At 37.3% G+C, this 12532-nt stretch overlaps 1 protein-coding gene across 4 annotated transcripts in view; it reads left to right on the top strand.

Moving 5' to 3' along the window:
- The window catches only part of LOC106868723 (protogenin B-like), a 146887-nt gene that overhangs the window by 52256 nt on the left and 82099 nt on the right, over nt 1-12532 (top strand). For all 4 annotated transcript variants that reach the window (XM_089340599.1, XM_089340601.1, XM_089340600.1 and 1 more), the window contains exon 2: nt 4679-5002. In XM_089340599.1, the coding sequence (XP_089196725.1) occupies nt 4679-5002 (324 nt within the window). The remainder of the gene's footprint in view (nt 1-4678; nt 5003-12532) is intronic.

Here is a 12532-nt window from a genome sequence, read left to right on the forward strand (position 1 = left end):
GTGAAATCTACTCCTCACTCTATACCTACTGTTTATACATCTGATACCATCCTTCTACAGTGCCTTGAATGTGACTCATTGAGAACTACAACAGCTACTGCATCACCAACATTACCACTAGACCTATCACAAGGGGTCATTTATTTAGCCCTCCATAGATAGCAGCTAAATATCCATGAATAGCACCCTGCCCTCTGTTAGAAAGGCGGAATTGAATAATGTAATTCTGCATAATCCAATAGGATGGTCAGCGTTGGAATGTCATATACCTACCCAGTTAGGGCTTAGCTACAACTAAGCCACAACATTATCATACTACTGCCAACACTAACACCTCCATTGCAACTCTGCTACTAAACTAATTTACTGCTTCACCATCTCTTATTACCATTAAAAGCACCCACTACACTCTCGGAGTGGTTAGCGTTAGGAAGGGCATCCAGCTGAAGAAACTCTACCAAATCAGATTGGAGCCTGGTGTAGCCACCTGGTTCACCAGTCCTCAGTCAAATCGTCCAACCCATGCTAGCATGGAAAGCGGACATTAAAGGATGATGATGATTTATTATAAAATATATTACACACACACACACACACACACACACACACAAATATACATATATATGTGCATACACGTACACACACACACACACACACACTTGTGTTTAAGGGATTTCTATTCCTCTTGTCTTCACGAGTCAGAGCTACAGGATGTATTCTCTGCAGGCAATGCATATATAGCATTAGTGTTTTGCTCAAACTACCGTTTGCAAAAACACATATAAGCATTCACACACACGCACACACACACAACAATCTTCCATACAGTTTCCAACTACCATTTTCACCCACAAGGTTTTGATCAATTTGAGACTATAGCAGAACAAACTTGACCAAAGTGTTGTGCAATGAGATACAACCTAAAGCCACATAATTCCGAAGTGAACCCCTTATCTATCCAGCTGTGCCTACATCATTTCATATATGTCTGAGGAAGGGCATCCATCTGGCTCTGGAGAATGAGCCCTGACAAAAATTCTGTCTGGCCCTTGTGTATACGGAAACAATGGAGATAAAAACGATGATGATGATAGTATGTATGCACGTATATGTGTGGATGCACATGTGTGTGTGTGTGCATGTATATATATATATATATATATATATATATATATATATATATATATATGTGTGTGTGTGTGTGTATTTATTTATATACACACATACACACAATACATAAATAGATACATATATGACAAAAGTTGACTTGTACTCCAGGAGGTTTTGTAATTTGTCTTGGCAAAGATTTTTTTCACCAGGGCTCAGTAAATATTCATAATATGAATTAAGGCAGGGGTGGGGCACAAGACATATAGATTGGATGCATATATATATATATATATATATATATATATATATATATATATGTGTGTGTGTGTGTGTAATACACACACATACAGACATACACATTGCACTTCACCTATGTCTAATCACTCCTAATACAGTAATTACCTTCCATTATTTATTTTCTTCAACTAAAAAAAAAAAAATCAATTTGGTAACCTAAATTGATGTGTTTTGACATACAATTCTCTCTTGCACCCCACCCCACCACAGACAAATACATGCATACGCACACTACATATTTAATGTGTATGTACGCATGTGTTTGTGTCTCTCTCTTTCTCTATAAATATATATGCTTGTGTGTGTATTATATCTATCTATCTATATATATATATATATATATATATAAGCATGTTTGTAATGTATAAGCGTGTGTACCTAATTGCCACCTCGTGTGTATACGATAACCTACATTTTTTTATGTGCATGTATATCTCGCATATAGATATTCATCACAACACACATGCCCACACACACACACATACATATTCATACATAATTAAGGCCACATACCTCTTTGATGACCTACATTTATTGTATAATATAGATTAGTGTATATATGCACATATTTATATCAAACAGCACTCTCACACACACACACACACACACACACACACACACACATACTTAATCACAACTCCAACTCCCTATTGACAGCTTCGACCTGTGTTTTATAATGAAATCATGTTCTCGTTAGTCTTTTGTTAATTGACTTCGTTGAAATATCACAGTTTGGTAGTTCACCACCACCACCACCACCACCTTCATAACAAGTGTACAGTGCATACTCCCTCTCTGTCTTTACATATGTTCACACTAACACACATACACCACCTTCCCATAAGCATAAACTCACAACAATAACACACACATACATACACACACAAAACACACCCATTGGCATGTTTCATCAAGTAAACAAAAAGTCTAAGCTTAAATCAGGTTAAAGAACTTGTGTGACCCCATAGGTGAGCCAATGAGGGAGTCTCTGTATAATGCTCCAGTCACTGGATATAACAGCTAAATGTCTCTCACATCGCACTCGCTGGGCCATATATTAAAAAAGGATGAACACATGGGATAAAGCAGTCAGCAGTAAACTGTCTTATAAGGGAGGGTGGGCATGGTGAGAATAGCTTTAATTATAGGACTGCTCAACCAGGGTTGACCTGGGGTTAAACAACAGTAACAGTTAGTCTGATCCATTTGGTAAAATAGTTGGTTTAGATGCAGGCATCACCGTGTAGTTAAGAAGCTTCACTTGGTTTCAGGTTCAGTCCCACTGCGTGGCATCATGGGGCAAGTGTCTTCTACTATAGGCCCAGGCTAACCGTTGTCTTGTGAGTGAATTTAGTAGATGGAAACTGTGTGGAAACCCATTGTATATTTATATGTGTGTCTTTGTTTGTTACCCCACCGACTCTTGATGACTGGTGTTGGTTTGTTTATGTCCTCATAACTTAACATTTCTGCAAAAGCAGCTGATAGAACAAGTATCAGACCTAGAAATAGGTGGGAAGGGGAAACATGGGGGGGGGGGTCAATTTTGTTCAGCTAAATTTTTCAAGGTGGCACCCAAGAGTGGTTGCAGTTCAGTTACTGAAATGAGTAAGAGATAAAAGTAGGTTGCCTGTAAAGTAATGAACTCTGCCTCATGTGCTTTCTTCTTCTCCTTAAATAAAATTAAATTAAAACCATTATTGTCCAAAGGTAACAGAAGAGTGTATCATGAAGAACATTCCTATTCACTGGTGTGTGAAGTTACCACCACATGTTCTCCTGGTGCCACAATGTGAAGCACCACCTTTCTTCTCCACCTCTACAGTATCAATTACCTCAGCTCCACTCTGTGGGCAACCACTACTCTTGTGTCTTTGACCCACCATCTGCTCAGTTTTACTAACCACATCCTAATTCACCCTGATACATGTTCACACATATGTATGTGTATGTGTGTGTTACATACACTTTGTCAATTTGTCAACTGGAGATAATTATTTCAGGAGTTTCTGATAGTGTCATTCCCTACAGCAGTCCCTTGCAGCATTGATTCTATGATGGAATGTTAAGAGTTCATTTAGTGGATACTATTACACACTTCTTGTTCTGTTGCCCATGTAACTACTACACTGGGTACAGCTGTTTTCACTCCAACCTCACAGCAACTATTTTGTTTTACTATACATTTGAGAATTTGTCTTTCTTTCACTTATTTTTTAAATTTCTCATGAGCCATAGAACTTGTGAGACCAAGGCTTAGCCTAGTTTCCATGGTGTATTAGCATCTGCGATTACACTAAATCCCTGATCAGGATGCTAGTTTGTTGTAGGGTTAACTTCCTAGCGATTGCTGCGACTCATTTTTGCCAGCTGAGTGAACTGGAACCACATGAAACGAAGTGTTTTGTTCAACAACACAATACACTGCCCAATTGTGCTTGTAAAGCCCTAACCACTATCCCTCTTTTCACATATTTCTATTTTGTCCTTGACAAAGCTTTTCCTACACTCCTCTGCAGTTTGCATATCTGTGTTTTATTATCCTTTTTTTACTTTCTGCCTGCGAAAGAGGAGATTATGGGCCTAGCTACAAACCTATGACATCTTCCTTCCTTTGGAGGCACTGTACACTGTCATAATCCATAGATGAATCCCTAAGTCCTTCATATTTTTGACCCTTCTATTCATCAACCTGCTCTATATGGCCCTTAAGGTACCAACAAATCCATGCCATAGGTTAAGGCAGTAGTTCTCAACCAGGGTCCATGTGACAATTAGAGGTTCCATATAAGATTTTGTTAAAATTTTTCTGCAATAAATTGGTTGTACTTCTGTAACACATAAAATATTATAGCAATTTTTTTTTATACAATTCCTAATATTTAATTATAAAAATTGTGTGGTTCTGGGGGTCCAGTTTAGTAAAATAGGAATCAACGGGGGTCCATAGCCAAAAAAAAAAATGGTTGAGAATCACTGGGTTAAGGTATAGATTTATTATTGTCATTTAATTTGGAAACATGAGTTCTTCCTTCAATCCACCTCCATTTTCCAACCATTAGCACTGGTCCTTAGATTTAATATTGTTGCAGTCCATGTCATCACACACACACATGTTTGTCTGTTTGTGTATAGTTAAAATCTAAATATTTATATGACACCTTGCCTGTTTATGTCCATGTGTATTTGTTATCCAATATATGATTAAATGCTACACAATATGTGCATATATAAATTAATAAAATTTTTTCTCATTTCTCTTTGCATCTAGATGGTCTGGGATATGAAATACAACCGGGTATTGAAATCATCAAACAACCTTACACAGTGATAGCACAGTCAAATAGCCCATTGGTTCTAAATTGCTCTGTGTCGTCAACAGTCCACACAAGGTCTGTCGTATGGAAGAAGAATGAGAATACAATTATACCTCGAGGTAGAATTTCCGTCTTACAGAATCACACCTTGTTTTTTCGGCAAGTTTTGAACAGACGGAAAAAAGGGAAGAAACGGAATGATGAAGGGGTTTATGATTGCTACGTGAAGAATGATTATGGGACCGTACTTGCCACACGGATCATATTACTTATTGCAGGTAAGTTGTTGCACCTTCTGGACTTCTTTAGCCATCTTGTTTTTGGTTTATTTTTATGTTGTCTGTCATCAACATCTTAATCCTTTGGCATTTAAACCAGCTGTATCCAGCTCAAATATTCTACTTGTTTTTTATGTTAAAACTGGCCAGATCCAACCGCTCACACCTGGTCTATAATGTCATTCTAAAAATAAGCAATCACATTATTGAAATCTTAATGAGATAATGCATGATTTAATTCAAAACAATGTGAATAAATAAACATTACATTTGACAGAGTAATTTAATAAAACCAGCTTTATCCAGCTCAGATATTCTTGTTTTATGTTAAAACTGGACAGATTCAGTCTCTTGCACCTATCCTACAATGTCATTTTAAAAATGAACAAATAGGTGGTGCTCTAGCATGGCTGCAGTCAGATGACTGAAACATGTAAATGAATAAAACCCATTGAAATCTAAACGAGATAATGCATAATTAATTCAAATCAGTGCAAATAAACAAACATTACATTTGACAAAATAATCTGAATGCTAAAGGGTTAAATGCCTCCTATTCTGTGCTTGTATGAATCAGCAAAACTTTGTTGTGACCTATTTTTTTTACAGGTGTATCTCTTCTTGTTGCCAACCCTCATCCATTTCCAATCAAGGTAATTTTATTTTCCCCCTCCTTGTCCTGGAAGGTAGCTAACAGACAACTCCATTTGTAGGAACAGTTGTACTGGATTTCCTTCCAGTTACTCCTGTATTTCATTCACAAAGTGCTGCTGTGTGATAAAAAGTTTATCTCCCAACCACAAGGTTTTGAGTCCAGTCTCACTGGGTAGCAATTTGGGTGAGTGTTTTCCACTAGAGCCCTGCGCTGACCAAAGCTTTGTGAGTCAATTTGATAGATGGAAACTAAAAGAAGCCCCTCACGTATATGTGTGTTCCTGTCTCCTTGCTTTGGCATCATGATGTTTATTGTAAGGCAATGTCACCGCCATGCAAGTAGTATCCTTCATTTCCAATCTTCCGTGTTAACGTCTTGTCGTGAGGAAATAATATTACCTTGCTTGGAAACAAGGGTTAGCAACAGGAAGGGCATCCAGCTGTTAAAAGTCTGTCTGCCTCAGTAAGCTTTATCCAACCTATGCATGCATTTCATAGAAGTGACATCATCCATTTGCAGCCTTCCATGAACACCTGCCTGGCCTTTGATTTTTCCTGATTTGTGTAAGCATGGAAAAAGTGGATGTTAAAGTGATGATGGTAATGATAGTGTATATAGTTGTTGCTTTGGCTATGTGTGTTTGTATTATACATTTATGTATTTGTGTGTGTGTGTGTGTGTGTGTGTATATGTGTGTATATTTGTATGTGTGTATATATGTGTGTGCATCAACATATGTGTATAAGAGTGTACATATGTATTTTATGTTTGCTTTTTAGTGTATGTAAACATTTTATGCACTAAACTTTCATGACATCAAAGGTATTTCCCCCCACCTCACTAACTAACTAGCAAATTACTAGAATATTCCTAAACAAAAAAGAAAGTGTTTTGTAACACCAAGGCGGGAGGTTTTTAACTTCAATATGAACTCTTCAAAAACAACACATTTAACTGTATGAAAGAGCCAAAGGTGGGCCGTTTGTTGTCAAGTGGGTTAAGCAAAATTTTTATTTATTTATTCATTTAATTTTTAAAATATTTTCTTTTGTATTGAGTTATTTGGATCAAGTTATGTGGTCCTGCACTGTTAAGTATGTTTACATGCTGGCTGAGATATGAATAATATGGAAGGCACAATTAGCTACGTTAATGTGAGTGTGATATGTTTACGCACAGACGAACTCTCATACACACACACACATACACTGCAGCAGCTATTTTAGTTGTTGGTTATAAAAGCTTTGGTGGTCAGTAGTGTTAGTTGTAATAGTAAATAATTAGTATTGATGATTTTAGTAGTAAATAGTGATTATTGTACAGTGGTTCTCAATCATTAAAAAAAATTTTTTTTTTAAATTTTTTACCTATGGACCTCTTTAATTACTATTCTGTTCTGGTGGACCCCCATAACCATTCAGTGTTTAATAGCTAGTTTTATAGATATTTCTTTTAAAATTCCTATTTTGTTTTCTGCACATTAACTTGTGTAGGTTGAACTATGTAAAATGTTTGAGAAGGAAATTTAGCTGTTTTCCTAAAATAAATATAACTAAATCAAACGTTTTCATGGACCCTTAATATTCTACTGTAGATCCCCAATTTTCTATTTTGCTTGCATGGACTCCCAAAATTTTTTTATGGACCTGGTTGAGAGCCGCTGTTATAGTAAGATGGTTGGTGGGTTCTGTGGTAGTTTTTGTACAGGGGTGAGTCAGAAAACAAAGCAGTTTTTATTTGCATTACTTTCTGACTCATAGTCAATGGTAGAGTGAGAGGTATTCATTAGTAGCGATGGTTTATAAAATTTAGTAGTGCAAACCACTACTCAGCTTAGTCTGATGTGTTTCTCTGTGGTTATGAGATGCCCACTCCATAGCAAGGCTGCCTCTTGGCTCACACAGATGATCCAAGCTCATCGGGTCTCTGGTTGTAGACTGTGGTTCAATCCACATTAAAAATCCGGGAGTCTTGGATGGAAGACCCCTCCTGGTTGGGTGAGAGAGACATCATGAGCATCTCCTTGATGTGCATGTGAGGCAGTCAAACAGAACTTACTTCAACTGACCATGTTGGTCTTTAATGCATCTCCCTTTGTGGCATGGCACCAGCCATGATAAAATGCTGGTACTGTCTTTAAGTTTACCTATTAGAGACAGTGTCTTGTCCATGCATGTACACATTGCTATTGACAAGAGCACTGTCGAACTGTCCCTGTACAACAAAGGGCACGTTGCAACAGTAATTAGTAGAGGGTGATAGAGTGGTTTCCATAGTAGTTAGTAGTCAGGGGTCAAAGTCATTAGTACCAGTGGTTGTAGTAGTTTATAGTAGGGGCTGAAATAGTTTTTGGAGTAGTTTAGTAGTAATAGTTGTGGTAGTTAGCAGCAGTGCTTGGCTGTAGTTAATAATGGTGACTATAGTAGTAGTTAGTAGTGGCTGAAGTAGTAATTAATGGTTGTAGTTGTTAGTAGTGGTGGTTGTAGAACTAACCAGCCCACGTAACTTTCATTCAAACATGTATATTTAGGACTAGATTTGTAATTGTCCTTTCTCAAACCAGTAGGATGCGATTCAAGTGAGATTTGGTTGCTATTTCTTGCCGGTTGAATAAACAGGTTAGCTCCTATTTGAAGAGATGTTCTGTTCTGGTCATTGTTGTCACTTGTCAGTAGACTCCTACTCTGTAAGGAAAGTCAAGGCTGTGTTGTGGTTTTGAGTTCAGTCTCCATGTGTGGCACCTTGGGCAAGTGTCTTCTTCTATAGCACCTGGCTAACCAATTTCTTGTAAGTGAAATTGGTAAATAGAAACTGTTGAAGCCTGTATGTGTGTGTGTGTGTGTGCCCCCATTACTACCACCATCACTTGACAACCAATGTAAGTCTGTATATAACCCCCTTAGTGGTACAGCAATAGAGACTGATAGAATAGATACCAAACTTTAAAGAATTAAGTACTGGTGGTCACTTTGTTCAACTAAAACCCCAGCATGGCCGCAGTACAATGACTGAAACAAGTAAAAAATAGAAGACTATGCTGCACTCCCTGGGTTTGAGGTCTCGTACCTTAGTGTTAGAAATCAAGAGTGGAGGGTTGGTAAAACAGATTAGAGGATTGGACCAAATACCTTCTTGGCAATATTTACTTACGGCCCCTGATTTTCTGAGTTCCAGTCCAGAGTTGATAAAGCAAGCATCTGTCAATTCAGTTGACTATACTGGTTGTGTCTTGAGTCTAGCCCTTTTGCCTGTGTTAGAAATCATCATTTGGCATCCATTTCCCCATGCTTGTGTGGGTAAAGCAGAATTTGTTGAGGCAGATTTTCTATAGCCAGGTGTCTTTTGCATCATCTGTCTTTATCTATTTCCAAGCAAGGTGATATTTCCCCATGGCAAAACATTTTTCATTGGAGACAAGAAATGAACAAAATTGCTTGTATGATGATAATGCTCATTTACCACCATCTCATGATATCAAGACAAAGATACTCGTGCACACACGTCGGACTACTTCTAGTTTCCATCTACTGAATCCATTCACTGGGTTATTGGTAGACTTGGGGTTATAATATTTAAAAAACAAAAAAAAAAACCACTTGTCCAAAGTGCAACATGGTGGGATTGAACCCAAGACATTGTTAAGTGGCAAGCTTCTTAAACATACAACCATACCTTTGCTTATTATTAAATGATAAAACAAGCCTGCAGAATCAATGTTTTTCTGAAAATTATTCCTGTTTTCTTGTTATCTTCCAAGAATCTGACTCTATCCATCAATCATAGAAGCCAGGTATTCTATCTCTACCCAGAGATATCTTTCTCCCATCATTGATTCTTTGGTTATAAGCTCCATCACAAGTAATACCCCCAACCTCCCTTCCCACTAAATCAGAATTCCTCATCTCATAGTTATAAATAATCCACTGAAAATTACTGATTACTGTCTGTATTTCCTCGTTAAAACAAGAAGCTAAAATGACATTATCTGCTGAAATGGTTTAAAGCGTTATTAGATTAGCGAAGATAGAAGCGTGGCTTTTTCTCCCAGATTCCAACTTTGATTGTAAACGGTGTGTGAACTCTCTTGGAGGAGGAAGATTAGTAAACATGTACAATGTGACTGTGTGTGGGTGTGTTTTTCTCTCTCTCTCTCTCTCTCTCACTGATTGCAATGGGATTTCAAAAAGTTGATGGTGACAGTAGTGGCAGTGGCGGCGGTAACGATGGTGACATTGATGTAATGACGACTTGTTCTCTTCTAGTCATGAAGAAGAGGTGGACAAAGAAGGAGAGGCTGTTGACCCCAGTAATTAACCCCTTCCTGACTATATTTCTAATCAGTAAATTGCCTGTGATTTTTCTGTTGATTAGTGTGAGTGTCTACAAAGGCTCTTGAGTGACAGTGTGCACATGTGAATGTGTGGGTGCATACAAAAGTGTTTCTCTGATAATGTGCATATTATCGTGTGTGTGTGTGTGTGCGTGCTCTCTCTCTCTCTCTCTCTCTCTCTCTCTCTCTCTATTTCTCTCTCTACACACACACATACACATTTATCTATGTATAAAATACACATGTACCAATGTGCACATTTGTCAATGAAGCACATTTCTACAGACACTCACAACACACATTCGCATGTATACATTGTCATTAAAACACTTTTGTAGACATTCAAACAAATCAATAGAAAAATCACAGGCAATTTACTGATTAGAAATTTTATATATTATATATATGTATTTACATATATATATATATATATATATATATATATATATATATATATATATATATATATATATATATATATACACACACACTCCTATAGATAGGTATTTACATGTGGTACATACATATACAGGTATATACATACACACACATGCAAATAAATACACACACATTATGTCAACCCTTTTGAAACCAACCAACCTAAGGCCATCCTTAGTTTTGAGATAAAACAAACAAACCTTGTTTTAAAATTGTTTAAATTACAATTTCCCATTAAAATTTTATGCTAATTTGTTCCGTTCACCAGCTTGATAATGACTAATTTATGTTACTAAATTCTTCATTATTTTCAAAATTAATTGATGCAAAGGCAGTGTATTACCTGTTTTCTAAGTAAAGCTGTTTTCATCCGACTGGTCCCATGCACATGGAAAGCAATGAAGCTGTAAAAACTATAGCACTTTTGCTAACCAGAGAATGTAAACAAGGACATCCCTTTTATTCAATCAGTATTAACAGCACATGGAAGCAACATGCATACACCACACACACATGCATGTATAAATGTGTATGTATGTATTTGTATAAATATTTGTTAGCAGTTTAAATATGCTTGAAACATATTCAAACCTGTAAGAAAGCCATTCACCATTATTTTCTCTTGGGGAAAATTTCTTGCTGTTGACAGAAAAGTGTAAACACATCGAGTCAGTTTGCAGCGTTCCCTAACCAGGCTGTTGGATGCATGCATTCCAGGTGTGTTTTTTTTTCCCCTCTTCAGCAGCAGAGACTGGAAAGGTAGATGCTACAACCTGACATGAGAGACAGCCCTTGTATGATGTTTCCGTCATCGTTCAGTGACTGATTGCACTATTCAGCAGCTTGTCACAAACAAAACATGAGGTGTGTGTGTGTGTGTGTGTATATATATATATATATATGAGTTTATTTGTATGTATGTGTTTGCATAGATATTTATGTACATACATACACATACATATTTATCTTGGCATCCACTTTTCCATGTACTTGCATAGGTCAGGCTGGTTTCTTGAAGAGCAGGTTTTCTGTGTATGGATGCCCTCTCTGTTGCTAACCCTCATCTGTTTCTAATATTTTCCCCTGGTTGAACATATTTGCATTGAAGATTGAAAATGAAGGACACTGCATATGACAGTGACACTTGTTTACAACTATTTCATGATCTCAACACACACACACACACACACACACACACACACACACACACACACACTCGCATGCATATAGGTATGATGGACTTCTTTCTATTTCTGCCTGCTAAATTCACTCATAAACTTTAGTTGTCTCGGGGTTATAGTAGAAGACACTCTGGCAGTGCATCATGCAGCAGGACTGAACCCAAAACATGATGGTTGGGAAGCAAACTTCTCAAATATGCAGCCATGCTTTCACCTATGTATATAAACACATATGCATCTCCTCTCCAGCTAAAACACCTGTTCCTGCATCTTTTTCCTAATTTAGCTTCTCTACACCTTGCCCAATATTACCTTCTTCAAAACTGGATCCCTACTCGGTAAAGGGGTGTTGTTTTACATGTTACTTGGTTACCCCCACTATTGTTGGTTTCACAAAAGACACACTCGGTACACTCTGCATAGTAGTTGGCATAAGAAGGGGCATCCAACCATGGAAACCACCAACACAACTCTCAGCTAGTCAGGGCTTTTCAAACTACCCAACCCATGGCAGCATGGGACACAGATGTTAAATGATGATTATGTGTGCATATATGCATGTATGTGTACACATGCACTAGTCATGACTAAGAGTTAATAGGCCAAACAACGAGGAAGGAGAGATAGAAATACAAACAACTTGTTTGTTAAAACATTCCTGTTGTGTTTCTATTTGTTTGTGTGAGTCAGATAAGTTTATCCTTGTTTATTAACCCAAATGTGCAATCTACCGTGACGTGCATATATGTTTAGTCATATATACGTTCATACATATATACATGCATGCATTCATTCATTCATGCACCTGTGTGGTTAAGAAATTTGCTTCTCACCACATGGTTTTAGATTCAATCCCATTGTGTTGCTCCTTGGGTCAATGTCCTCTTCTATAGCCCTCGGCCAGTAAAGCATTGTAGATGGATTTA

The sequence above is a fragment of the Octopus bimaculoides genome, chromosome 23 (assembly GCF_046866305.1).
Source record: "Octopus bimaculoides isolate indiv1 chromosome 23, ASM4686630v1, whole genome shotgun sequence".
In the NCBI taxonomy this organism is placed as follows: domain Eukaryota; kingdom Metazoa; phylum Mollusca; class Cephalopoda; order Octopoda; family Octopodidae; genus Octopus; species Octopus bimaculoides.